Source organism: Watersipora subatra, chromosome 1 (genome assembly GCF_963576615.1).
Source record: "Watersipora subatra chromosome 1, tzWatSuba1.1, whole genome shotgun sequence".
Lineage (NCBI taxonomy): Eukaryota > Metazoa > Bryozoa > Gymnolaemata > Cheilostomatida > Watersiporidae > Watersipora > Watersipora subatra.
In genome coordinates, this window is record NC_088708.1 from 29,895,769 (window position 1) to 29,920,923 (window position 25,155).

The 25,155-nt window shown below is 38.5% G+C and overlaps 3 protein-coding genes across 3 annotated transcripts in view; 1 reads left to right on the forward strand and 2 right to left on the reverse strand.

Annotated features, from left to right (window-relative positions):
• Positions 1–4,751: 4,751 nt before the first annotated feature.
• LOC137386073 (uncharacterized) lies at positions 4,752–5,465 on the reverse strand. The gene has a single exon (XM_068072748.1). It carries the CDS (start codon positions 5,463–5,465, stop codon positions 4,752–4,754), a length of 714 nt encoding a protein of 237 aa, XP_067928849.1.
• Positions 5,466–5,507: 42 nt separating this feature from the next.
• LOC137386080 (uncharacterized) lies at positions 5,508–6,314 on the reverse strand. The gene has a single exon (XM_068072761.1). The coding sequence runs from the start codon at positions 6,312–6,314 to the stop codon at positions 5,508–5,510; it is 807 nt and encodes a 268-aa protein (XP_067928862.1).
• Positions 6,315–12,743: 6,429 nt separating this feature from the next.
• LOC137407357 (nucleolar protein 11-like) overlaps positions 12,744–25,155 on the forward strand; it is a 39,016-nt gene continuing 26,604 nt past the window's right edge. The window contains exons 1-4 of the mRNA XM_068093988.1: positions 12,744–12,870; positions 22,743–22,922; positions 23,015–23,233; positions 23,867–24,002. Of these exons, the coding sequence (XP_067950089.1) occupies positions 12,745–12,870; positions 22,743–22,922; positions 23,015–23,233; positions 23,867–24,002 (661 nt within the window). The 5' untranslated portion in view covers position 12,744. The remainder of the gene's footprint in view (positions 12,871–22,742; positions 22,923–23,014; positions 23,234–23,866; positions 24,003–25,155) is intronic.

Below are 25,155 nucleotides of genomic sequence, written 5' to 3' on the forward strand. Positions count from 1 at the left end.
TCCCAATAGCTGTGGGTGAGCTGGCAATGAAGGGAGGCCACGCCAGAGGGCATCTGGCGTGCCCTCCACCTCATTGCCAGTTCATCTGCAGCCATAGAGAACAAACTTGTTCTAGATAGGAATACTTTGATATGCAAAAACTCGAACTGTTTCAGCTAGGTACCGTGCTCAATTTTGAGTGAATATATTGATCAAATTAAAACATACCTGCCGACATACAACATTCAGGATTTTCAACACTGATTTTCTTTTAAATAACCCAGACTTATATTCACTTATTTTCACATATCTACATGTAGTATATGTGGCCCTTTTCTGTGTTATTCTGTTCTCATTTGTGATTGTTAAAGGCCTTTTATGGCTTTGGTGCTGATGTGGTAGTAATTAAGTTATGCGCAACATTTTATTTTTATATCAAATAAAGTAAAATCATTAAACATAACAATTTATCATGATAGATTCGTCTGATAACTGAAACAACCTACTTTCTATGATTGTTCCAGTGGTCCATCACCAGACATTTTATCATTGCGCATCGACTTTTCAAACAATGTATGCTGTATAACGTCAGCAATGCCAATAGACGTACATCATGCTAAAGGTTTTGTGTGTGCTGCCCTCTGATTTTCCAGAATTGGCTACATTGTGCTTGTGGAGGTAACTGGAGAACTGCTAACAATGATGCACAACAATTGCCACATGCATTATTTATATTGGAGCAAGAAAATACATCATCATGCCAACAGCAAGAAAATATTTTTGCCCAACAAATCAAGAAAATCTTTTTGATCACACATTGCTGTACTTAAATAATAAAGATATAAGCAAGTTGACAAATGAATACCTACAGAGTGCGGACATGTTCAAAATCTAAATAAAGTTAGTTGTTGGAGAAGTCCGTGTTTGCAGTAAAGATAAGATAGACTAATGTCTTCTGTTGCCTTTTCACAATCTTTGTCTCACGATACGCTAACATAAATAGTTACACTAAAATGAAATAGAATCTTCTTTAGCTCTTAGAATGGTAGCAAAGTAGACAATTGTTTCAATGTGCATTTTATTTTGTTAGAACATAATCACAAATATTCAATAACTTATGTAATACCACGTTACATACATAAAAGTGCAATCATATTACAACGTATGTAATATATCTTTCATATACACTGTATAAACAAATACAAAATAATTAATGATGTATTTTTGAGATGATTTTTTCCGTCTCGTGAGCATGTTACTAGTTCGTCTTAACGCGACAAAACTACAATAAACAGCTATGTGAATACGTTGTGCTAGGTTGATGGAAGATCTCATATTTTTAATTAAATATTTGCCTAAAAAGATGTTTATGCTTTATTTTGTTACAAAAAATAAAAAAGATTACAGACTAAATTTCTAACCAACTAAACATTGGCACTTGCTTAAAACCTCGTCGCTTAGAGCCGACCAAACATTTGTATTTCCGGATTAAGCTCCACCTCTACAAAACGACCCAGAAACTGACCAGGTTTTGAGCCACTGCCATTATACCTGACCATTTCAGATACCCAGGTCTGAACGACAGCGATCTAAACTATTGGACTACGATCGCTCAACTGACATCTCGCACCCAAAGTGAGAATCATACCCCTGATCTGTGAGATAAGCAAGATGTTTCTAGGTGATGCAAACAGGGTGTTTGTAAGCCCATATGAATATTTATTCATAAATTTCTCAGTGGAAAGGTTGAATGGTCAATATCCGGGGTCAGGCCTGCCAACCCAAGAGTGGGGCAATTTGTGAGATTTGGTTTTGGGGCAATTGATCTATCAATGATAGTATATATAAAATTGTGAAAATTGGGGCAAAAATCTCACGCATTTCTCACGCATTTTCATTTTTTCTTTGGGGTGATTGCGTGATTCTCACGCCCAATGCGTGAGAGTTATCAGGTATTTCTAGGGTTAAGTGATTTGAAGAGGGATGTAACATCCAGTAAAAAAGCCATTGTCACAGTTTAGCTGGTATTTAGTCTTTATTTAGCAGATACGTCCATGCAACTTGCACGCGGTCAGCAAAAGTAAAAATACGCAGATCAACTCTGCTCACATAAGGATAAAGGTTATCTGCAGAATATTATTATGTATAGAAAAGGAGACAACTCCGATATGTAGCACAAGTATATAGCATCCCCTTTTTCGGGTTAAAACTAAGTAAACTGAACACAACTACGAGTAATGAGTGGGTACTACAGGACAAACAAAGAACTAATATAGAACAAAGTCCTTGAGCCATTTAGGCCGACTAGTCTGGCAACCTGCTCTAGATGTGTGTATATGTGGTCTCAATGTAGGAGGAGAGGCAGGTAACTCAGCGAGTTCCTGATAAGTAGCATCGAGAACTGCTTCGGGTTCAGGCACAGCTTGAGCCTCAATAGAAGCATGTTGGACCTCAGCCGCAGATGGTTGAGCCTCAGCAGGAGCTGGTTTAGCCTCTGCAGGAGCAACTAATGCTCTCCTTATATCAATTCGATTACGCCTGTACTCAAGACCTCCCGACTCAACCATGTACGACCTATCACCCAAAACAGCAGTGACCTGATCTGGTATCCACAAACCACGAGCCGTGCGGAAATGCACCCAATCTTCAACCAAAAAACCTGTCTTGTCACCACGACTGTGGTTATCATAGCAGTGCTTTTGCTTAGACTGCCTCTGCTCCAACTTCTGCCTAACAACCTGTAAGTCATATCCCTAAACCACATAGAGCTGAGACGACACTGGTACTCTATCTCGCAGCGTTCTACCTTGGAGTAACTGCGCGAGAGAAGGCAAACCCTCATCCACTGGTGTATTTCTGGTCGCTAACAAACCTTCTCAACACTGACTCCTGGACTTCATCACTTTCTTCATCATAGCCTTAACTGTGCCTATGCACCGTTCCACCTGTCCATTGCCGGACGAATGTAGCAGAGAACTAGTAGTGTGCTTAATGCCTTTGAACTTTAGACACTCCTGGATTTTACGACTGGTCAGCTGTGGACCATTATCAGATATGATATGGCAAGGCCCTCCAAAATCAGCAAACACTTCTCCTAAGGCCTGAATTAACGACTCAGACCTCACAAACTCCAGCAACTTAACTACAGGCCATTTCGTCAAGTAATCTACAACTGCTAGGTAGCTCTTATCGGAAATTTCAAAAGGATCGATACCTATTACCTCAAAAGGAAACTTGGGGATTGGCACGGAAATCAAGAGCTCTTTAGTGTTAGCCCGCTCTACACTAGCACAAGCCTCACAAGACATACACTTCTCCTCGAGTCTTTTTTGCAAGCCCGGCCAGTATACTGATGACCGAGCTCTTTGTAGAGTCTTAGTCACCCCTTGATGTCCTGAATGCAAACTTTCTATCAATTCTGACCGACAAGCATTTGGCACCACTAGACGAGAACCATAAAAAAGAAGACCCTCAGCTACCGACAACAATTGCCTAATGCCCCAGTACGATAGGACACGTGTGGCACATCGTTTTCTCTCCTTAAGACAGCCACTCTGAGTAAGTTTTGTAACCACAGACAACTCTTCATCCGCAGCTGTGTAATGCATGTAATTCTCAGTGATATCCTCAGAGCCAAAAACCTCACAAACAACAAAAGACATCGGATCTGTATCTACAACTGAATCACTCTGCTCGTGCTCCGGCGGACACGATCTAGAGAAGGTGTCTGCTAACACTAACTCCTTGCCAGGCTTGTACTCAAGAACAACACCAGGATACGCCATCATCTGCAAACGCATTTTTGCAAGACGAGGAGTGAAGACCCCCCACTTCCTTCTTCACAATACCCAAAAGCGGTTCATGATCCGTCTCAACTATTACCTCTGCACGACCCACAATATAAAATTGAAAACGCTGACAAGCGAAAACTATAGCCATGAACTCCTTTTCCACTTGAGAGTAATTCTGCTGACTTACAGACAGTGACTTCGCGACAAATTCTATAGGCCTACTATTCTGCATCAGCACTGCACCCAGAGCATGTGAGCTGGCATCACTCTAAACCATTATAGGCAATGCAGAGTCATACAAAGCTAGCTCAGGCAACTTAGCAACAATACCCCGAATCTTCTCAAAAGCCTCCGCCTGAGCCGACTCCCATATGAACTCTTTGTCCTTCTTACACACCTCCCTAAGTGGGTGAGTCAGTTCAGAAAGATTGGGAATGAACTTAGCAAGGTAAGTAATGAACCCTAAATACCTGTGCACAGCCTCTTTGTCTGTCGGCACAACCATGTTCATAACTGCCTCCACTTTAGACCTCTGCGGCTGCACACCTGTACCTGTGAGCGTGTGACCTAAGAAATCAACCTTCTCCTGCAAAAACCCACTCTTCCTCCTGTTCATCGTTAGTCCTGCCTTCTGCAGCCTATCGAGAACCTTTCTAAGCCTTTGATTGTGCTCTGACACACTAGCACTATGAACTAGAACATCATCAATATAAACGCAAAGTCCTGGAATACCCTTCAGGGTATCAACCATGATCTGGTGAAACAACTCGGGCAAATTACATGTACCCATCGGCAGCCTTCCGTACCTGTATTTGTCAAACGGTTTCACAAAACAGAACAAACGAGAAGATGCCTCATCCAAACAAATCTGGTGAAACCCCTGTTTGGCATCAAGACAGCTAAAGAACTTGCTACCACGCATGTCAGCAAAAATCTCTGTTGTAGTAGGAATATGGCGCTGTGCTCTGATCAACTGTGTGTTTAGATATGCAGGATCAAGACAGAGTAGATGCGAGTAGACCCATCTGGTTTTCCAAACAAGACTAGCGGGCATAGCCATTCCAAAAACTCACTATCAGGCACAATAACACCTTGACTCACCAGACTGTCCAACATAGCTTTCAGACTGGCTTTCTTGCTATGAGGTACAGATCTTGGTGGAACTGCCTTGGGAATTGCTGTAGACTTTAGATGCAGTTTCACTGGTTCTCTGAACTTGCCTAGGCCCTGAAACACTGATTCAAACTCCTCTAGAATCGAATCTACAGACTCTGAAACTTCAAAAACCCAATCAGGCTCAGAATCAACTATCTGCAGCTCACGAGTAGTATGTAACCCCAATAGAGTTATATCAGATGCCAAATACTCATCATCTACTATATAGAAAGTAACAGTAACTGTACAGTCGGAAATATCTGCACGCGGAACTTTCAAAACGGTTTTACCAATGACTGGTATCTTATGACCTGTGAATCCTACCAATGACAATTTGGACTTTGTGGCTTCTCTCTGACCAATGGACTTCAGGACCGACTTGGGAATTACATTCACTTCAGCGCCTGTATCGACTTTTACAGAAACCAACGAGTCATTCACATACAAGGTCTTACGCCACTCACTCTCGTTTACAGAAAAAACATAAAATTTGTCATCATTATCTTCAGTCTCAGATTCTACTACATTACAAGCATGCATTCTAGATTTAGTACTGGGTTTACTACCACTAGATTAAGAGCTCTAACACACTTCAGCAAAATGATTGAAAGATTTACAATTATTACAGCGTTTACCATACGCTGGGCACTGTCCATATACATGATCTCTGCCACAATACTTGCAGTTGGCAACGTGTCTTGTCTCTTTACCTTCTTTTTCACCCCACCCCCTGACCAGGGACTTTTGGTCAGATGGGTTAGTCTTGGTATAATACCCTTGATACTTGGTCTGCTTACAATTATTCACTGCAGCGACAGACTTCTCACCGTCGATTTCAATTCTTTGGTTCTTTAGAATTGTCTCTTTTGCTCGCATTTTTGTCTTAATAGTCTCTAGTGTGATGTTTGCATCTAACTGCAGCTCTCGTGAAAGTGCTTTGTCTTTCATTCCCGCTAATAGTCGCATATTTATCATATTATTGTGCTGGGCATTGTCAAAGTCGCACTTACTTCCCAGCTCACACAACTCGCGGATAAATTCCTCATTAGTCTGACCTGCTTTCTGCTCACAGCCACTTAGAAGAATAGAGTAATGAAGAGAGTTGCTAGCCGGGTTGAAGTAGTTTGTGAATGCAATTACTGTGTTGTCATACAGTACGTTAGCATTATCTGCTATCTGTTGCTCTGTTGGAGCTGTTATAGTTAGCTGTGTATACACTTTCTCTGACTCTTCGCCCATTACATATATCAAAGTATCTATCTGCTGTTGCACTGGCTTTCCTGCCAGTCCACTGGCTGTTCTGTAGCGACTGAACCTCTTTATCCAGTCTCCCCAGGTCTTCTGGGCGTGAGAAAAGTTCAAGGGATTAGGAGGTTTTATGTCGGGCATTCTTCTTACTCAGTTACTGTCTTTACTCCTGCTAAACTGCTTTATTGAACAATTTAATATGTGCATTGTTAGTAATGCTGAATTATTTCTTGACTAATGGTTTTTACACAATCCTGCCTATGACGCCATGCCACAGTTTAGCTGGTATTAAGTCTTTATTTAGCAGATACGTCTATGCAACTTGCACACGGTCAGCAAAAGTAAAAATACGCAGATCAACTCTGCTCACATAAGGGTAAAGGTTATCTGCAGAATATTATTATGTATAGAAAAGGAGACAACTCCGATATGTAGCGCAAGTATATAACAGCCATGCTACTGTGATAATTGATAATTAAGATAATTATTATATGAAATAAGTTTGTTTCATGTATTTACAGTATTTAAAGTAAGTTTTTTTATGTAAGTTGATTTTTTATCGACTTATTTATGTTAAATAAGATTTAATTGTGCAAGCCGTAATGCTTCACCATACGGCGTTCACTGAGCCGTTCATAGCAATTATAGATTAAAAGATGTATATATACCGTAGTTGCAAGTATATGTCTCTAGCTAAAACATATTCTTAAATGCTGTACTATACCTGGTAGTGCGTAGCAGTATAGCTGAGTGTAGCCAGAGCGTCGGTCAAGGCACGTCCTTCTTGGTCGCTAGCAGATCAGAGAGAGCGAACTGGAGCGTCTTGAATCGTCTTCGCGCTGCGTCACACTTCCGGGACTACCACACCTCCCTCTTAAGCTCTTTTCCAATCCAGTGTTAGTGAAGGTGCAACCACACCTAAAACCGACAATCCAAACACGGGTGCAGTATCACGAGTTGAGTAGTGCATGGGGTTACATTATTAGTATTTTTTTATCATTTATGAACTGTTACTCTCAGGGATTTGAAGTGAAAATGAAAGGTCTTTCCTGGTACATTTAACTAATTAGCTGTCCTATCAGCAATATAATTAAAATCTAATGGAGACCACTCCATTTAGCATTATTCAGTATCACGACTTCCCTAAACTCCCTCACCCACTGCCTCACAATTTTTTGGGTTGGCTGAAGACCATCCTTCAAAAACCTAAGCCGAAAGTGATAATAGCCTCTATTTCTCTTAAAAATGGTACGGTGCAAGAATGGTGTGCACAATCCATTGGAATCATTAAACGCTGTGATCTGTTTATTTTCATCCAGCACCATGCCCCTTATCACGCGAGAATTTTCGGCGTAATCCTTTGTTAAAATCTGATGACCATGACCTCCAGGCACACTGGCCACCAGATAATCATTGTACACCCTAAAGTCCATTGGGTAAATTGTACACAAAATAGGGAAGATTTTAAGACTACCTAACCTATGATTCCATCTTTCAAAAATGCTCCACACCGTACCCAGGTAGGTTGTCATAAGTTGAGCCTCCTGTCTATTCTGAGTCCTATGAAGCCTAGAGAATCGGACCGGTCCCACATGAATGTTTATGAAAGACCTCTGGAAATGTTCCCTTCTATCAAGAACATAGTCAATGACTTTCTGCCAACCTACCCCCGGCAAGCAAATGGTCTCCCATTGTGAGCTGACAACGTCTCTGACGATTGAGCTGCCAATTAGGAAATTTCTCATGCTAAAAAAAACCACACACAAAAGTTATATATTTAGTCTCTTAGGTGCCCTACTTACCCGGCCACTTCTGTTTGTCACCCTCCTGGTCACTGTTGGTGAGGCACGACGATCACAGGGTTGAACCTCACACCTTCGTTGACTCTCTTCTGACCATCTCTCCATTGTACCACTGTCATAACCCGTCAATGGCTCCGGTTCAGCAATTGTCGGCACCTGTCTAGAGTCGGGTACCGCTGGTACCTCTACATCCACCCCTGTGCTGAACTCAGCTTGAACCTCTGGTGCAACCACACCTGACTCTGACTGTGGACTTGAGTTTTCAGCGTGAGGTGCTACCACACCTGGAACCGATGCGTTTGAATCCCTACAAGGTCTGGTTAAGTACCGATTTTGCCTCAACAGCCTTTGTGATTGTCCTATGGCTACAACCTCACGCCCCTGTGCCGCCACAACTCTTGCCTTCACTGGGTCTTTATCTGGGTCTTGTATGGCTACTTCTTGTCCAATCGGTACTGATTCTTGTGCCTTAGTCCTGTACCTTCGATTATACCTTCGATTTGGTAGTTCCGTTGCAACTTCTCTGTCTCCAGTAGCCTCACATAGTCGATCTTGTGACCATTCAAAATTCCCATCGAATTTAGCCCTCTTCTAAACAACAGTTGTGCAGGGGGGTAACCATTGGCTAATGGTGTGTCTCGATATGAACCGAGTGCCGCATCAAGACTGACATTCTTGTTCATCAAAGCATTTACAGTTTGTACCGCCCGCTCAGCCTCACCGTTAGTTTGGGGGTACCTAGGTGAACTTGTGACATGCTGTATGTCCCACCTTTTCATGAACTTTTTAAAACTCTCAGAACTAAACTGTGGACCGTTGTCACTCATAACCGAATTTGGTACTCCAATCAGACAGAACAACTTCTGGAGAATTTTAACGACGACTTCTGACGAGGTTGAGTCAACCAACTCATGCACTGTGATAAATCTGCTGAAGTAGTCCACTACTACCAAGTATGACCGAGACTCTTTCTCCATTAGGTTCACAGCCAATTTCCACCATGATTTCTCAGGCAGTTCTGCGCACATCAGCGGTTCTCTGGGCCGTCTACGGAACTTGGCACACTCAGGACACGTTTTAACCAGTTCCCGGATCTCAGTGGTCATTCCTGGCCACCAGACTAGTTCCACAGCTCGACGTATACACTTCGTTTCCCCCAGATGGCCCTTGTACACTGAGTCTAGTACTGACTGTCTTTCCAGCTCTGGGATGAACATCCTGCTGTTGTAGAACACAACCCCCTGTACTACTGAGAGGAAATCCTTGAAAGTGTAAAAGCTACGCACAGTCGGGACTACATCCTTGTATTGCAACTAGCCTTCTGCAATGTATTTTAACAATCTCATCCCCGCAGCATCCTCCAGAAGAGATGCCTTGATCCTTTCAAGTCGATTAGGAGATATAGCCAGCGAGTCAAGCAACTCCCACACAACAAGAGGTTCAACCAAATCTGCGTCCTCCTCAACTTCAGCTACACTCAATGGAGACCTAGACAGTGCATCTGCCAAAACTAGCTTTGCCCCTGGTGTATACATAATTTTGTAGCTGTAAGCCATCATTCGGAGTCTAAACCTCTGAACACGTAATGGCAGCTTGGATAGTTCCTTGTCTCCGAGGATTGATATGAGCGGCTTGTGATCTGTTTCTACCTCAAACTCACGACCCGCCAAATAGTAATAGAACTTCTCACATCCTCAACAGATTGCGAGTACTTTCTTTTCTATTTGAGCATATCTTTGCTCTGCTGCAGTGAGACTGCCCGATGCATATGCCACCGGTCGCCACTCCCCATTGACCAGCTGTAGGACAGCGGCTCCAAGCCCATATGAAGAAGCATCTGTACTCAGTCTTGTTGGTGCCTCCAAACAGAAAGGTGTTAACGTGGGTGCCTTGGAGATCGTCTGTCTCAACTGATTGAGCTCATTAGCTTGCGCACTTTCCCAGACCCATTTCTTGTCTTTCTGTAGCAATTGCCGTATATTGTGCATTCCTCGAGACAATGTAGAAAAAAATTTTCTGAGGTAATTTAGGACTCCGAAAAACTGCCTTAACTCTTTCTTGTTGGTAGGTGCCTTAAAGCTTCGCACTGCTTCAGTTTTCTCCGGGTCTGCTTAAATGCCCTCTTTAGAAATAACATGGCCCAAAAAGACCACCTCTGGTGTGTTAAATTGGCATTTGTCAATGTTTAAGGTAATTCCAGCTAGTTTCAGCTTCTGCAGGACGGCTTTTACTCTTTTGTCATGCTCTTGTTGACTAGCACCATTAACCAGAATATCATCCATTTGACAGATTACGCCTTCGCTGTCCACCAATGCTTTCTGCATTTCTCGCTGGAAGATCTCTGGTGCAGAACTAATCCCAAACGGTAAGCGTTTGCATTTGTATCTGCCGAATGGCGTTATAAAAGTGGTAAGCTTTTGACTCTCTGGGCTGAGCTTCATTTGCCAGTATCCACAGTTTGCATCCAACTTTGAAAATTTTACTGCTGACCCAAGCTCACTCAGTGTCTCCTCTGTTTTGGGTAATGGGTGAAACTTCCTTTTTACCGCCTCATTCAGTCGGGTGAAATCGATGCATACCCTGATTTTTCCGTTCTTTTTTTGGCACAACAATACACGGTGCACACCAATCTGTCGGCTCCTCTATACGCTGTATTATCCCGAGTTTCTCTATTCGCAGCAACTCTTGCTTGAGAGGTTTTTCCTTGCTGCTGCCACTTTTCGGGGAACTGTTTGAGCAAAGGGCTTGACATCATCTTTAGGTGTGACCACCACTTCCTTTTGCATTGCGCCTAGTCCTGTGAACACCTCCGGAGATTTCTCAACCAAGGACCTGTCTTCCTGTATTTCATGCAGAAACTTTATCAGCCCTAGTTTAGAGATAGCTGGCTTACCCTGAACCCCTCTACTATAACTCTAACTAACTAGTCTAACTAAGTCTAACTATAACCCCTCTACTATATAGATTGTCTGCATCACCTGCTTATCTCGTAGGTGAAGCTCAGCAGTTGTTTTTCCGGCTGTGCTCAACTTGTAGTTGCTTGCTCCCCTTAAAGTTTTGGATGACTCCTCCATTTCTGGGAACATACTAGACAATGAACTTAAGACTGCGGTCACTACTGCTCCAGTATCTACCTTAAATCTAATCGGCTGTTTGTTGACTAATATCTCAATAAACCATGCCTTATTAGTTTCTGTCATGGGGCTCCCGTTTATCACCTTTAGTCAATCTGATTCTGATCCGAGATATAAGCCATCTACATCAACGTCTTCAACTTCATGAGCTGCTCTTTGCTTTTCCTGCTTACCTCTGCATGCCTGTGAATTGGCCCAATGTCTCTTCTGTTTGCATACCTTACAAACTCATTTACGTGCAGGGCAAAACTCTGCCTTGTGGTTTCCTTTTGGACAGTAAAAACATTTTGCAGCTTCTCTTTGATGCTTTCTTTGCTGTTGTTGTTGACCCCTAGGCTGATATTCAGACTTCCTCTTGTCTATCATATTTAGGTTGCCCTCAGTCTGTCTAATAATCTTAGCTGATTGCTCATGATGACTGACATATTGTTTAGCTTTACTGATACATTTTTGCAGGTCATTATTTTTAACGTCGATCAAGTATTCTCTTAAACGGTTGTCACTGACACCCACTATGATGCGGTCACGAATTAATTCTTCCCGCATGGTGCCGTATTCACATACATCAGCTTGAGATTGAATCATAGTAATAAATTGGTAGTCTCGAAAGTATGACGCAGCGGGAAGACGATTCAAGACGCTCCAGCTCGCTCTCTCTGATCTGCTAGCAACCGAGAAGGACGTGCCTTGACCGACGCTCTGGCTACACTCAGCTATACTGCTACGCACTACCAGGTATAGTACATGGTGTCAGATAGCGGACTTCAATACTTACGCGTGTAAAAAAAGAGGCAGCCGAGGTTTGGTTGAACCTGTGTTTTCGAACAATAGTATTAGCATTTAGTTTAAGGATTAAACAATAATATACACTAGCTAGTGTGGTCCTTTTTCAATTCAGAGAGCGCATTGTTAATTTACGCAGCACTGGGTTTGAGTAACTGGCAAAAAGTACATTGTTGTAATTGCAACAAGTTTGATTGTTCTAATACTTATGATCCATTGTTGATCTGCATTTTCTCTGGTGTACGCCAGTGTCCATCTGTTGGGTTGAGTTTGGTTGAACTCCTTGGTCACTGGTGAGCATTGAACATCCACAATAATGGCCGAAGACAATCACTCCAAGGATGACCGGTTTGTGCAGAGATTGAGATGGGCTGATGGAAATTTAGCAGTAAGTTGGAAGGTTTTCAAGGGACAACTGTCAATTTACATGATTGCAAAGAAATTTAGTACAATGGACAAAGATGAGAAAATTGCCAATGTATTGTTGTTGATGGGTCCGGAGAGCGTTCCTATTTATGATCAGTTGGTGTTTAATGAGGAACAAGAGGCACAGAAGAAGACCTTGACGAATGTATTACGTTACTTTGATGCGCATTTCGAACCTGTAAAAAACATTATAATTATATGAACGGGTCAAGTTTAACAATCTGGTTCGAGGAGACTTATCAATATACAAATTTATTACTTTATTTAAAAATTATATAAAAAAAATTAAATATTACTATTTATTACAATTACTAAAACCTATAAAAATTTAGTCAATATTTACACGATTACGATGGATTTATTCGAAGGGAGGCGAGTTAGTATGTCGACATGTATTCGTTCGAACTAATTTCCGTTAAATACAACATGGCAACTGCAATCGCTGATTCTTGGGTGGTATCATCGGATGTCAACACATTTCTGGGTGTTACTAAGCACAAATTTGATGACAGTGTTATACTGACAGATTTGCGAACTGCAACAGTATACAAAGTAAATATATTTGTTCATCTTACATTGAAACAGTTGATACTCCGGAAGCAATTCAGTTGCCTCTTTTTTTAAAGATTAAATAATTGAGTATTCCTTTTTCGAATATTCTTTTAATATATCTACAAACTAATTGCTCTAACAGTTTGTAAGATGTAGTAATCATAACTTGGGTGAGCAGTCTCCTAAAAAGCACGTTGTTTAGTGTTCATAGCAAGTGCCGTAAAACAGTTCATAAGCAGATGGTACATTTCCATAATTAGATAGGCATCTTACCTTTTTATTAGTACGCACTAGAGTAAAAGCAAGTGGCGTGCCTCATATAATTTTAGTCTTTAACCAGCATTTTTGTACAGACCTGCTAACCCGAGGGTGCGGCAATGCGTGAGATTTGGTTTTGGGACGATGTGTACATGTATATCAATGATAGTATATATATAAAATTGTGGAAATTTGGACAAAAATCTCACGCTGTTCTCACGCGTTTTCATTTTTTTGGGTAATTGCGTGAGTCTCACGCTCAATGCGTGAGAGTTGGCAGGTATGTTCGTGTATCAAAATTGTTGCCGTAATATGCAACTAGGAGAAAAAACAATAACATGTCATAATTTATACATGTATTATACTGTTCTAGGTTATTGTTGGTTAAGTGTTAGTTAGCTGTGTTATGTACATGCGTTAGCTGTGATTTGTTAGCTTGGTTTTTAGCTCACGAACTGCTATCGCGAATGGCCTATCAGATTTGTGTTTTGCAAAAATACTTGCTGTACATGGTAACCGCAAATAAGATCTATTACTTATTGAAAAAGCTCTATTAAAGATGTGGTTGCATCAAATTTGAATTGATTTTAAAAGAAAGTATTTTTTTTGTCTATCAGCGGATATGTTGTGTTAGGCGATCTCATTGTCAATATATTTGAAGATTAAAATCGAAAAAATTCATAGCTGTAAAAAAGCTCAGGCCAAAAAAACATGTCCAGACTTGCCCAAAATGATGTAATGCGTGATACAACCGGTCTCTATCTCTCGTATTCACATTAGCTAATGCGCTAAAAGTCTAGTCATACGCGGCTCTATTGGCATATATATATATTTTATTATGTATTTGCTCATGTTGGCTAGAAGAAAATTTTAAATCCAGCTACAAATACATTATTATGAATGTTTCAAACGCCTCAAATTAGGGCAATTGAAAACTTGTCATATTAACTTCCTCTAAATGCTGTGTAAACATTTGAGTACTGACTACCATTTCTACCGGTCTACGATAATTAGGTCCTGGAGTTAGCTTATTTCATCACGGCCTATGTATCAGCTAAGTTCTCAGTTGCTACACGAAATAAAAGTTGCATAAACAGTTGCTACCAAATAAATAGGCATGCTGCCATCTTTGGAAATAATATGTTCGAATATATGGCGAAACCAACTGCATCCCAAAAAGTCATGTATAGTCTACGTTATCTAGTCATTTTTAGTATCGATATGTAGAAAATTTTACTGATCCACTCAATTAGTTAATTCAAGTACAAAAAAATAGTTTCATGAGTTGACCGAAATACTGAACGCAAGACAACGTCAAGTTGGTTGAAATCAATTAACCCACCGATTCTGGTAAAGGATTAACAGAACATTCTTGCATGTGGTTGGCAGTTTGTGGACTCAGCTGTTTTCACTTAGTAGGGTGGAGCATAAAATTTTTTGAGCTTAACATTTGGTCCGTTGAAATTGAGTCGAGCTATTCAAAAATACCTGCCAATACAGCTCTGATTACACTTCATAAATCTATCTATCAGAGAAGATTTCAGCACAGATGATAACAGGGCTATAATGTATTCAATATGTTCTGCAAATCATGTTTTGCATTGTCTTCAAAAATATTATTTTATTATATAATTTTTACAAGCCAAAAAATTTTCATCGCAGCACAAAGTTTTTATTAAAACATTCATCGAAATCGTGGCCATTCACATGGTTTCAGTTCATATAATAGGACAAATTAATTTACTGTAGCCAACTCAAACAAAACATATTATGGTTTGTGCAGCACACATTCGTGTCTTTCTTTCCCATTTATGAGTTTCCAGACCGACACAACTGCTCCTTTAGTGAACCTGTGAACATAAACATCCTGCAACATTAAAACAAATGTAATAAATATCATTCATATATATATATATATATATATATGTCGTTCTAACGCATATCTACTGAAAACTTTCAATTTGAGAGATAGATTGCCAGTGTAATTTTCAAAATGAATGAATGGTTAACAAAAGCATAAATACGCCAAACCAACAATTCGAAGCTTTGTTTCTGAGAGTTGAAAATGAGCATTGATCAATCGATTTTCCTCACTTTTTACACACTGAACATAAATTCTAATTTACTAGCTAAAATTGCCAAAGAAAATGCTATAGCTAGGTGAAATAATAAAAAGTTGTGAAACGATTAAAAAGTTATGCAACGATGAATCTTGATAGCTAAAAGTTATAATTTTACTTATTAGTAGATGTATTCATGAGTACTAAATTTATTACCGTTAGCTTAAAATATATGTATAGGATACTCAAAGTTGAAGATAAATTTACCGCCTTTCTCCTATCTTCCTTTGTAGCATAACGCTGCTGACGCCTGTCAGCTCTAACCATAACCTGTCTGATGATTAATGTGAAATAAATATGTCGATGCATGTAGCTACTAGAATCTACTAGTAGTCGATGTACGTAACTAACTAGTAGAGTAATCTCCCTAACAACGAGAATCTTCGACATCACAGACAACTCGTTTTATGAGCGATAACATTCAACATGTCCTATATAAAAATTTCGTCCTGATGATTGGCTGAAGAAATGATCTTATATTTATCGCCCGTAGACTCTTTTCACATGTATCACTCGTGACGTCACGAATGAAGTACCCGCTGGAATTTGAGCTTTTTAAAAGATGGCCTCATTCAAACGCATATAATATCTCTGGACAGGGTTAGTCTACAAAGACAAAAATGGCATCGAATTGTAGCTGATGTTTTAGCGTTTTATTGGTCCTAATTTCATTAAATCGACCATTTTGACGTAACATCAATAGGTCTTACGCAATCATCTTTAATAGCAACTAAGGAAATTACTATGATACATAGTAGTGTTGTATGCAGCTGTTATAGTTGCCAAAAACTGTTCATCTATCCAATTTATAGCAATTCTATGCAGTTTGAGCATCAATTTAATGTTATAGGGGAGAGTGGGGCACATTGCAAACACTCCTCGTTGAAACACTTCTCAAATTCTTACTTGTTTACCTCATTTTAAATTCTTGCATCACTAATTAAAAAGCTTTCTATGTCATCTTATGAGATATCCTAGTTGCATGAAATGAAGAAACAGCAATTTAGGTGAGTCATGATTTTGTCCAATTTATTGGTAGTTATTTTGCCGTTTTATTTTGTATCCAAATTTAGAGAATTGCATATCTTCTTTGTACTCATCCGATGTTAACAAAAGTTAGTGGAGGCAGCTATAGACATGCTCTTTTTACGATGCACCTACCAACTTCATGATGTTACATCATCCTTAGTTGGGATGAGCATTTTGGTTATCCAGTGTCAAGTGGGGCACGTTGAAACACGTTTTAATGATAAGAATAGAGGGGCAAGTTGCAACATGCCACAATTTGCCCCTCTATTCTTATAGAGGGAACAGCTTGAGTAGCACTGAAACTGCTGTTTGATACAAAACCTTGATGATGTAGCTAAAAGTTAATCCTCACGATGAACCCCTAAATTTCTGACCAAAATTGATATCATGACCCCAAATACTAATATATAGAAAGTTTCATCTTTATATCAACACTTGGTTTACTATACCCGGCATTGCCCGGGTAATAAAAAAGTCTTTGGACAGAAAATTGATTTGTATTTAACATATTACAACATTTTCCATTTTAACTTTCAAACTACATATCTTGAGAAAAGTGTTTTGTGTAGTTAAAATTAAGAGAGTAAATACAAACAACTGTAAAGGTTTTCAAACTTTGTCAAACAACTGTAAATTTCAAACTTCATATCACAAGGGAAATATTTTGTGCAGGGCAAATAAATATAAAAAAATAAAACAATTATAAAAAGGTTTAGATGTAAATTTGAAATAATTTGCAAGTAATAGCTAAATTAAGTCGGTTTTGCTATGATTACAATAGAAGATATGCAGTAATGATACAATTAATAAGAACTGAGAAAACAAAATAAAAATCTTGAATATGTTGAATTAATAATGATAATTCTTGCATAGAAGTGTGTGTCTATAAAAAAAGATTACTGTCCCACCAGAATCTATCCATCAAAACTTTGAATACGACGATACTGGTACCTCTCGATACTGGTCTAAATGCAAAAATGAGATATCGTACTCTCTTTGTGTGATCAAACGGAGAGAGAATGTTGGAACTTTTCCTACGAAAATATGAAAATTATCTGTGTAAAAAGAATTGGTGTTGACTGCTGTTTTTAGCAATTGAACTTTATGAAAAATCGAAAATAGAAGTTCAAGAAAACATGAAAAAGCATTGTGTTTCAAAGAGTTAATAAAGTTCATAGTTTCAAATAAATACGTCATTAAGCATATGGACACGCTAAATGACGTATTTATTGTATAGTGTCTTTGGTCAGCATGCCTTGTATAGCTCAGTGGTAGAGCGCTTGAATTTAAAACTTGTAGTTGCAATCTTTGTGAGTTCAAATCCATCAGAATGCGGGTTTTTAAATTTAAAGATTTCAATAGTTATAGCTGTACATACACATACTCACAAAAACACATACAGACAAACTTTGAGAGATATGTAGATGTATATAGGTTTTGTTTTACTGTAGAAGTTAGTTTGTTGTGATTGTTGTACACGATGTTTTGAAATTCATAGCAAACTCTTCAATTTTTTTGCTTGGATAATTAGTGGAAATTTGAATTGTTTGGCTGAAAATAAATTCAAGAAAACACAGTTCTAAAATAAAAATTTACTATGGAAAATCAAAGACGTTTCTACGTGCCCCATTGAGTTTTTCAACGTGCCCTGGTAGGGGCATGTTGACACACCAATTATGCAATTAGTACTTATGTGATATTTTTGAAATATACAACCAGCAGAATTTGCATACAAACGGAAAACATATTTTTGCATTCTTTGTGATTATCTACATTATATTCCAATATTTTAGGAAAATTTTAAAATGTTATATCCAAAAATGCATTTTTTGTTGCAGCGTGCCCCACCCTCCCCTAAACTTGATTTTAAAATTAACAACCATTTGTGATAATAACCAATCACCTTGCACTTGCCACAAATTAAAAAAAATTGTTATCTTTCAAACTGCATTGAACCTTTAGCAACTAATTTCCATAATATTTCAAGTCTTTAATTTGAAGTAGTTGGGTAGCAAAGGTTAAGGTATGGAAGGCATTTACCATAAAACCTCTATTTGAACGCCACCTTTTTTGAATGCCACCTCTAATGCAATGCCACTAAACGAGAAGAGTTGAAAAATACAGCATCACGCTTTAATTGAATGCCACCTCTATTAAACCGTCACTCTAAAGTTTATTATGTTCGATCTTTATGAGCCCACAATAGAAAGTGATCAGTGGAAATTTTTCTACAAAATGGTACTATTAATGACTCGGTTACATCGATAACAATTAATTTTTTTGTTGTTGCCGTAGTGGTTGCCATGGTTTTAGTGACGGTGTGCCTGTGTAGATCGATCAGCACAATCATCGGAACACTATTCTGATTAGAAGTCACTAAGGTCTAAATCGGATCCATTGTTTTCAGATTTATCCATAAAGTGGTTTACAACCAGATATGAAGCCATTAAGATGTTTTGATAAATGATGAGAATACTCTTCAGGAACACTGTACGACATACTAGCAGTTATTGTTGCAGCGTATTGAAGTCCGTTTTCTAACTCCCAAGCTTTACGTTTTTTCCTTAAAACATTGAAAGCAGCACAATCGAAATAATTAATAGCTATTTGTTTAATGTGTTTTGCTCTTAAAAGTTCTTTGTTTAACTCGGTCTGATACTTTAACATATATGGAAAAGAGTTTTGCGAAAGTGCTGAGGCTGACTGTATTAATGCTGCTCTGCCTGAAGAGTGCAAAATGTAGTCGAAATTAGCATTGCTTCACCTGTAAAAAGGCTAAATTTATCTTCCTAAAATTCTAACAAGCTAGTCAAAAAATAAAATGTCATCCTCTATTGGTATGTCACCTCTAATAAAATGCCACTATAAGGGAAGGCTAAAAAATACAGTGCCATAGCACTCAAATAGAGGTTTAGGGTAGGCTATTAAAAATGGTGGTCTACAGTGGTGTGCATAAACTTGAAATCACATTGTTTTGTTCACTCTATATCGAATGGATCTTCCATTTGCTTTCTATTTTCCCGCCAATTATGATGCCATGCCAGATATTATATATCAATCTGATCAGCAGAAGATGTGCTTTCAAACAATGCATTGATTGATTTAATACAATCATTTCTGAGTGATTTATATTAATCCTATTAAACAGATTAGCAATTTTATCTGGTCTTGTACGTAATCTGGTTATAACAGGTTAGCACAAACCTTCCCAGCTGAGAAAGTTTACTGCTTGTCAAATTTCAAAGAAAGTGAAATATCCTAAATCCCATCATGATGGCATTTCAGTTATGCAATTTGCTGACTGTTGCATATTTAAAGCAGGACACTTGAAGTCTTATTCATTCTCAGTTTAACTTTGAACTCAGTTTGACTTTGAACTTTACCATGCCTAAAGTGTTATCTACAGAGAGAAGAGCCATCATTCTGCACCTTCACAAACAGCAAAAGACCCAAAGACAGATAGCTGCGGAAGTTGGTTGTTCTCAGAAGGCAGTCTACACAGCAATCAAGACTTGGACCTCCAATGACAGTCTTAAACCCACCTACTCTGCTGGACGGCCCAAGAAGACGACTATCCGTGAAGATCGGTACCTGGTACGAAGATCCCTCGCTGACAGACATCTGAACAGTACTCAACTTTGTAAGGAGATCAAGGACAACAGAGATATTGAGATTCACCCCAGTACAGTGCGAAGAAGACTGCTTGCAAATGGTTTGAAAGGCTGCAAGGCAAGGCGCAAGCCCTTAGTTTCTGAGAAACAGCGAAAGCGTCGTCTAGAGTGGGCTAAAGATAAACGGTTCTGGACAACAGCCCAATGGCAAAGGGTCTCGTTCAGTGATGAGTCAACATTTACCATCCAAAACCACTCTGGAAATTGTTATGTGAGGAGACGACCTGGAGAGGAGTACAGCCCGGCTTGTACGCTACCAACCATCAAGCACCCTACTGGAGTCATGGTATGGGGTTGCATGACAGCTTTTGGTGTGGGAAGACTCCATTTGTGAAGGCATGATGAATGGAGACAAATACATCAAGACCATGGAAGATGTCATGCTTCCAAGTGCTTGGAGCCTGTTCACCAGCAACGACCAACCCTGGTACTACCAGGATGACAATGCACCCTGCCACCGTGCCAAGAGAGTCAAGGAGTGGATGACCAGAAGTAATGTGAGGGTAATAGACTGGCCAGCACAAAGCCCTGACCTGAATCCCATTGAAAATCTTTGGCAGCGTATTGGTGTGATAGTCAGCACAGATAAACCAAAGACAAAACGGGAGCTCATAGAGAAGATTATTCATGCTTGGCATCACATCATCACTCCTGAAGAGCTCAGAAAGTTGGTAAACAGCATGCCTCGACGGTGTCAGATGGTGATCAAGAATAAGGGCTGGCCAATAAAATACTAATGCTCAGCTCAAGACACCTTACCAGTCCTTCTGAAGACCAACAATAACCCAACGGCCCTTTTCAGGGCCACCAATTTGTATAAAAGAGTTTGTTTGTATCCTATTTTATCAATTTTCACTAACAACATTCATAGCCTGCAATAAGTCTGCCTTTCGGTAGATCCACCCCCAGCGATAAAAATCTGAGAATATTTTCAAATATTTGGCATCATCTTGTTCTTCAGAATTTTCCCTTTCAAATGATATATATATTGATGGGGTTGAGGCACTTAACTCCAAAGAATTTCTTAGACAACAGCATATAAACATACATATTTGAAGATTTAACTGGTGATTCCAAGTTTATGCACACCACTGTAGCTATAAAGTAATTCAGTAAAGACCAATCTTTACTGAGTAGTTAGCCTCTGGCAGAAGAACTTCTTTTTGTAAATTTGTAAGTAGTGTCAGTTTAACATACATTCATGAAAAGTTGAAAAATACATAAATTTGACTGATGCAAGAAGCTGAACACTTTGATAAAATAGTCTCCGCTGATGTCATGTCAATTTATCGCCGGATCATTTTGTGTGTAGCCCAAAATATGATTTTTATAGCCTTAAACACAATTTTAAACTGATGATAAATAGTCTTCTGTTCATAAACCAACATGTAATCCATATTAGCCCATATTTATTACTCACATTATACTCACTGGAAAAGCTGTTCACATAAACCACTAACCAATAACAGCTTGCTATAATCAGGAGTTTGAAAGAGCACAGTTTCAGCACCCATAGTTAACTCGATGCACTTAATTAGACATGTTTTTGATGCATTATATTTAACGCGCTGTTAACCCTTTGGCTGTGGAAACGACGAAAATGTCGTTTATCGGTTGCGTGGGGAAACGATATTTATGTCGCTTTCGGTAGACGATTATAAAGCTGTCATCTAGTAACATTAAACAAAGGATATGAACGCTAGTAAGTTTTAAATATCATCAACAAGATATTAGTCGAGGATTTACAATATGAAACGATTATCTGAGAGGCGTTGCTTTGTGCTAAAAGCTAAAGAAATCGCGCCTCCTTGGAAAAGAATAAAAGTTGGAAAAACCAGTCAACACCGGCTCGACTTTCAAAGCGGTAAAATAAAAAATTATTTGATCCTGCGATCGTTAGTGATTTTTGTTTGATTAGAATAAAAATAATACATATGTTAGAAGTGATGTAAACTTTGTGGACTTTTAATATACTTTGAGAAAAACAGAGAAAATACAGAGAAAAATGATCGTTATAGTAGCTCGCACGGCTATATTATAGCGTTTGACTCTACCGAAAGAAATGCTTCCAAGCATTTCATACAGGGACAATTGCACATGGTTGTATTTTTTGTAGTAGTAGATATTTCAATGGTTGTTTATGTACAAAAGATTTTGTTCATAGAAATACATTTAAGTTTAAGCTATGCATGTTCATAAGATAACGATTTTATTGAATTTTCAAAAATAAATTTCACGACTTTCGGGTGTTTTTGCCGGGCTTTAACCCAGCCAAAGAGTTAAGAAATGTATCCAAATTGAGCTTTAGCTTGTTGGACTTGATGTTATACAGCACATTATTAATTTCTCTAGCTGCAGGTATGACTGAATGGTAATGTTCGTTATGCTACATTATCTGAAGTGGCGTCACCTCATTTCGTTTGTGCAAGATTAGATTTATGTACAAATAAGCCTACCCCTAGTTTGATAAATTTTATAGCACCAAAGTCAGTTAATATGTAACTATACATTATATTATTGCACTATATTCATACCTCGACTTGAAAAATTACTTTGTTTCAAAATTTGATTCTTTTTTAAAACTTGTCATATGTTGGAATGATTATTCTATACTAATACGCAGTATTTTGTTTAATTCTTTCCACAGCTCAATACTAGTGATGATGATAAATACTTCAGGTAGTTAAATTACACATGACATGCGAGTATTTTACAAATAATTTTTTTTATTTTTAAGGGGCATAATAACCATACACCCTTAATTTTGGTTATCACACAAAGTTATTAATTCTAGGTTAGTGACCAACACAACACATTCAGTTTCACCCTCAAGTCAGATGCCAAGTTCAGATTTCCTGTTGTATTTGATTGGGAAGAGGAAAAGTTTGTAGCCATAGTTGATCAGCTTGATAAAACCCGCTTATGTATTTGGGAGGAATCATGTACAGACTACAAAGATTGGAAAAAGAAACACGTATGTTACTATATATTTATAGTTTCAAATGAACTATTATATTAAATGTCTACCCTACATTGTTGCTCAATGACAACGTATGTCTTATTTAGCTACTGACACCGGTCTCAGCCATTGTTGAAGTTAATGGAAGTGAACCTCTTATGGTGAAAGCGGATAAAACCATATGCTGGTTGTCTCAGTTTGAGGACCCATCGCTAGCAGTCCCTTTGCTGCCAGAGGGTGTCAACGAGAAGCACATAGAGCTTAGAAAGTTCTCTGTTTACAAACATGGTGCAAGGACTGACCTAACTTACCACATGGATACAGAGGTCAGGATAGTTCTGGTCCAGCTTATTTAGTCTAGCCATGTCCAGCATCGCGTATAAACTTTCTATTCTGGCTTATTGTAGCCATGCGTTTCCCGTTATGCGTGAACATTTCTTCACTACTAAACACATGTTGCGTATGTATAGGTTTGTGTGGCTGTTCTGAATGTTAAACCGCTGAAACCCAGCCACCAGCACTACTGAACATCCCATTCTACTGTCATAGCCTGGGAACCCGTAAAGTAGAATATTTAGTGTTACAAGTAAGGTTGTTATGTGTATTAAGTAACAGATGTTATAATAGTATCTCTACTAGCCGCTGCATTACTTTTATTGGAAAATCTGGAGGAAATGTCTTTAGTTGCTAAGTTATGATCAGCCAGTTATTTTGATGTGTTAACATGCTTTATTGCACCATCTGCCATTTTCATGGAAGACTGCAGTTTTAGTTACGAGTAATTACTGCTGTGAAACAGTCTCTTGGCGACTTGTCATCATTCTAGGAATATTTTGTTAATAAACAGTTAGACAGATATCACTATGTAAAACTTAGATCATGAATGTTACGCGTACCATGCACCAGTTTCAACTTATTTTGTTTATTTATTTCAAATGATATGTTTCTTTGTTGTCCAGGGTATGAGTGCAGCGTATCTTATCCAGTACAACTCAAAGCAAGCCATGGGCCAACCCGTGGCGCTCTTTGCACAGACAAATGTGGACGTAATTTGCAGATGTCCAGGAACTACGGAGTCACCCTACATAGCTGTTTGTATGTGGCTACGGCACCTCCTGGCTGCATTATAGCTGAAAGTTGTATTTATTGCTAAAGATATAGAAAGCATTTGCTATTGGCACTCTTAGTTCTTGATGAGTTTATCCCACATTTTACTTCATCCTTTAATTTAACTATCGGGAGTATACAATATATAAGAAAATAATATCTTATTCATATATTATTAGAATATGTAGTCTTTATCATGATCGTATCTACCTATGTATCATTAGTCTGTTGCAACACCACCAGGTAAAATAATAACTCAAGTGAAGTATAGGTTAGTCTTTCTCAAAATGAGGGTTATTTTAACCACTTCTCATCTCTCAATGTACTGAGTGTGCTGTTTACTGTAGATCTGGCTGCTTGTACATTTTATGTGCATAGACTATTACATATGTATAAGTAGTTAGTTATCCTCTGTTTATGTTTCAAAGTAATTTATGACTAAACATAAATAAGATGAAGTAAAATTCAAAGCTACAAAATAACTCTACACTAATAGTAATAAGTGGAGTAATTGTTTAGACTAAAACTTGTTTGGAAAGTTCAATATTTACTCGCTATAAATCTGTTTTCATGATATCGTTCGTCAGATGTCTTTTATACCTAAATTTTTTCCTGGCAACTCTGGAGTTGAGAGTTCTCCTTTCCAACTTAATTACCTTGAAACGACATATATAATATAAATATCTATCCATGATATACATATGATATATATATATATATATCATATATATTTATCATATATGTATGATATACATGTAAATATCTATTGATGAACAATACATGGTATATACCATCGATAGATGTAAATATCTATCTACCCATGATATAAATAAGATATAAATATCTATCCATGATATACATATATGATATGTATATGATATATATATATATATATATATATATATGCGTATATAAATTGTTTACTCACCCCAGTTAACACAAATGGGTGGTAAAGTCTACTGAAACTCCAGGTCTCCTACAAGAGACTTGGGAGTTTCAGCACTCGCCCCAAGATCTTAGCCATTCCCAATAATGCGCTTTCCTTAAACTTTCTTGAAACCAATTCACAATAATTTGTTTAAGCCACATTAGATAAGCAGATGTTATTGCATCCAATGCTCAAATTCGATGCTGTCCTATC

What these genes read in the sequence shown, in the direction of transcription:
- LOC137386073 (XM_068072748.1), bottom strand. Translation starts at nt 5,465, where the DNA reads ATGCATGCTTGTAATGTAGTAGAATCTGAGACTGAAGATAATGATGAC.
- LOC137386080 (XM_068072761.1), bottom strand. Translation starts at nt 6,314, where the DNA reads ATGCCCGACATAAAACCTCCTAATCCCTTGAACTTTTCTCACGCCCAG.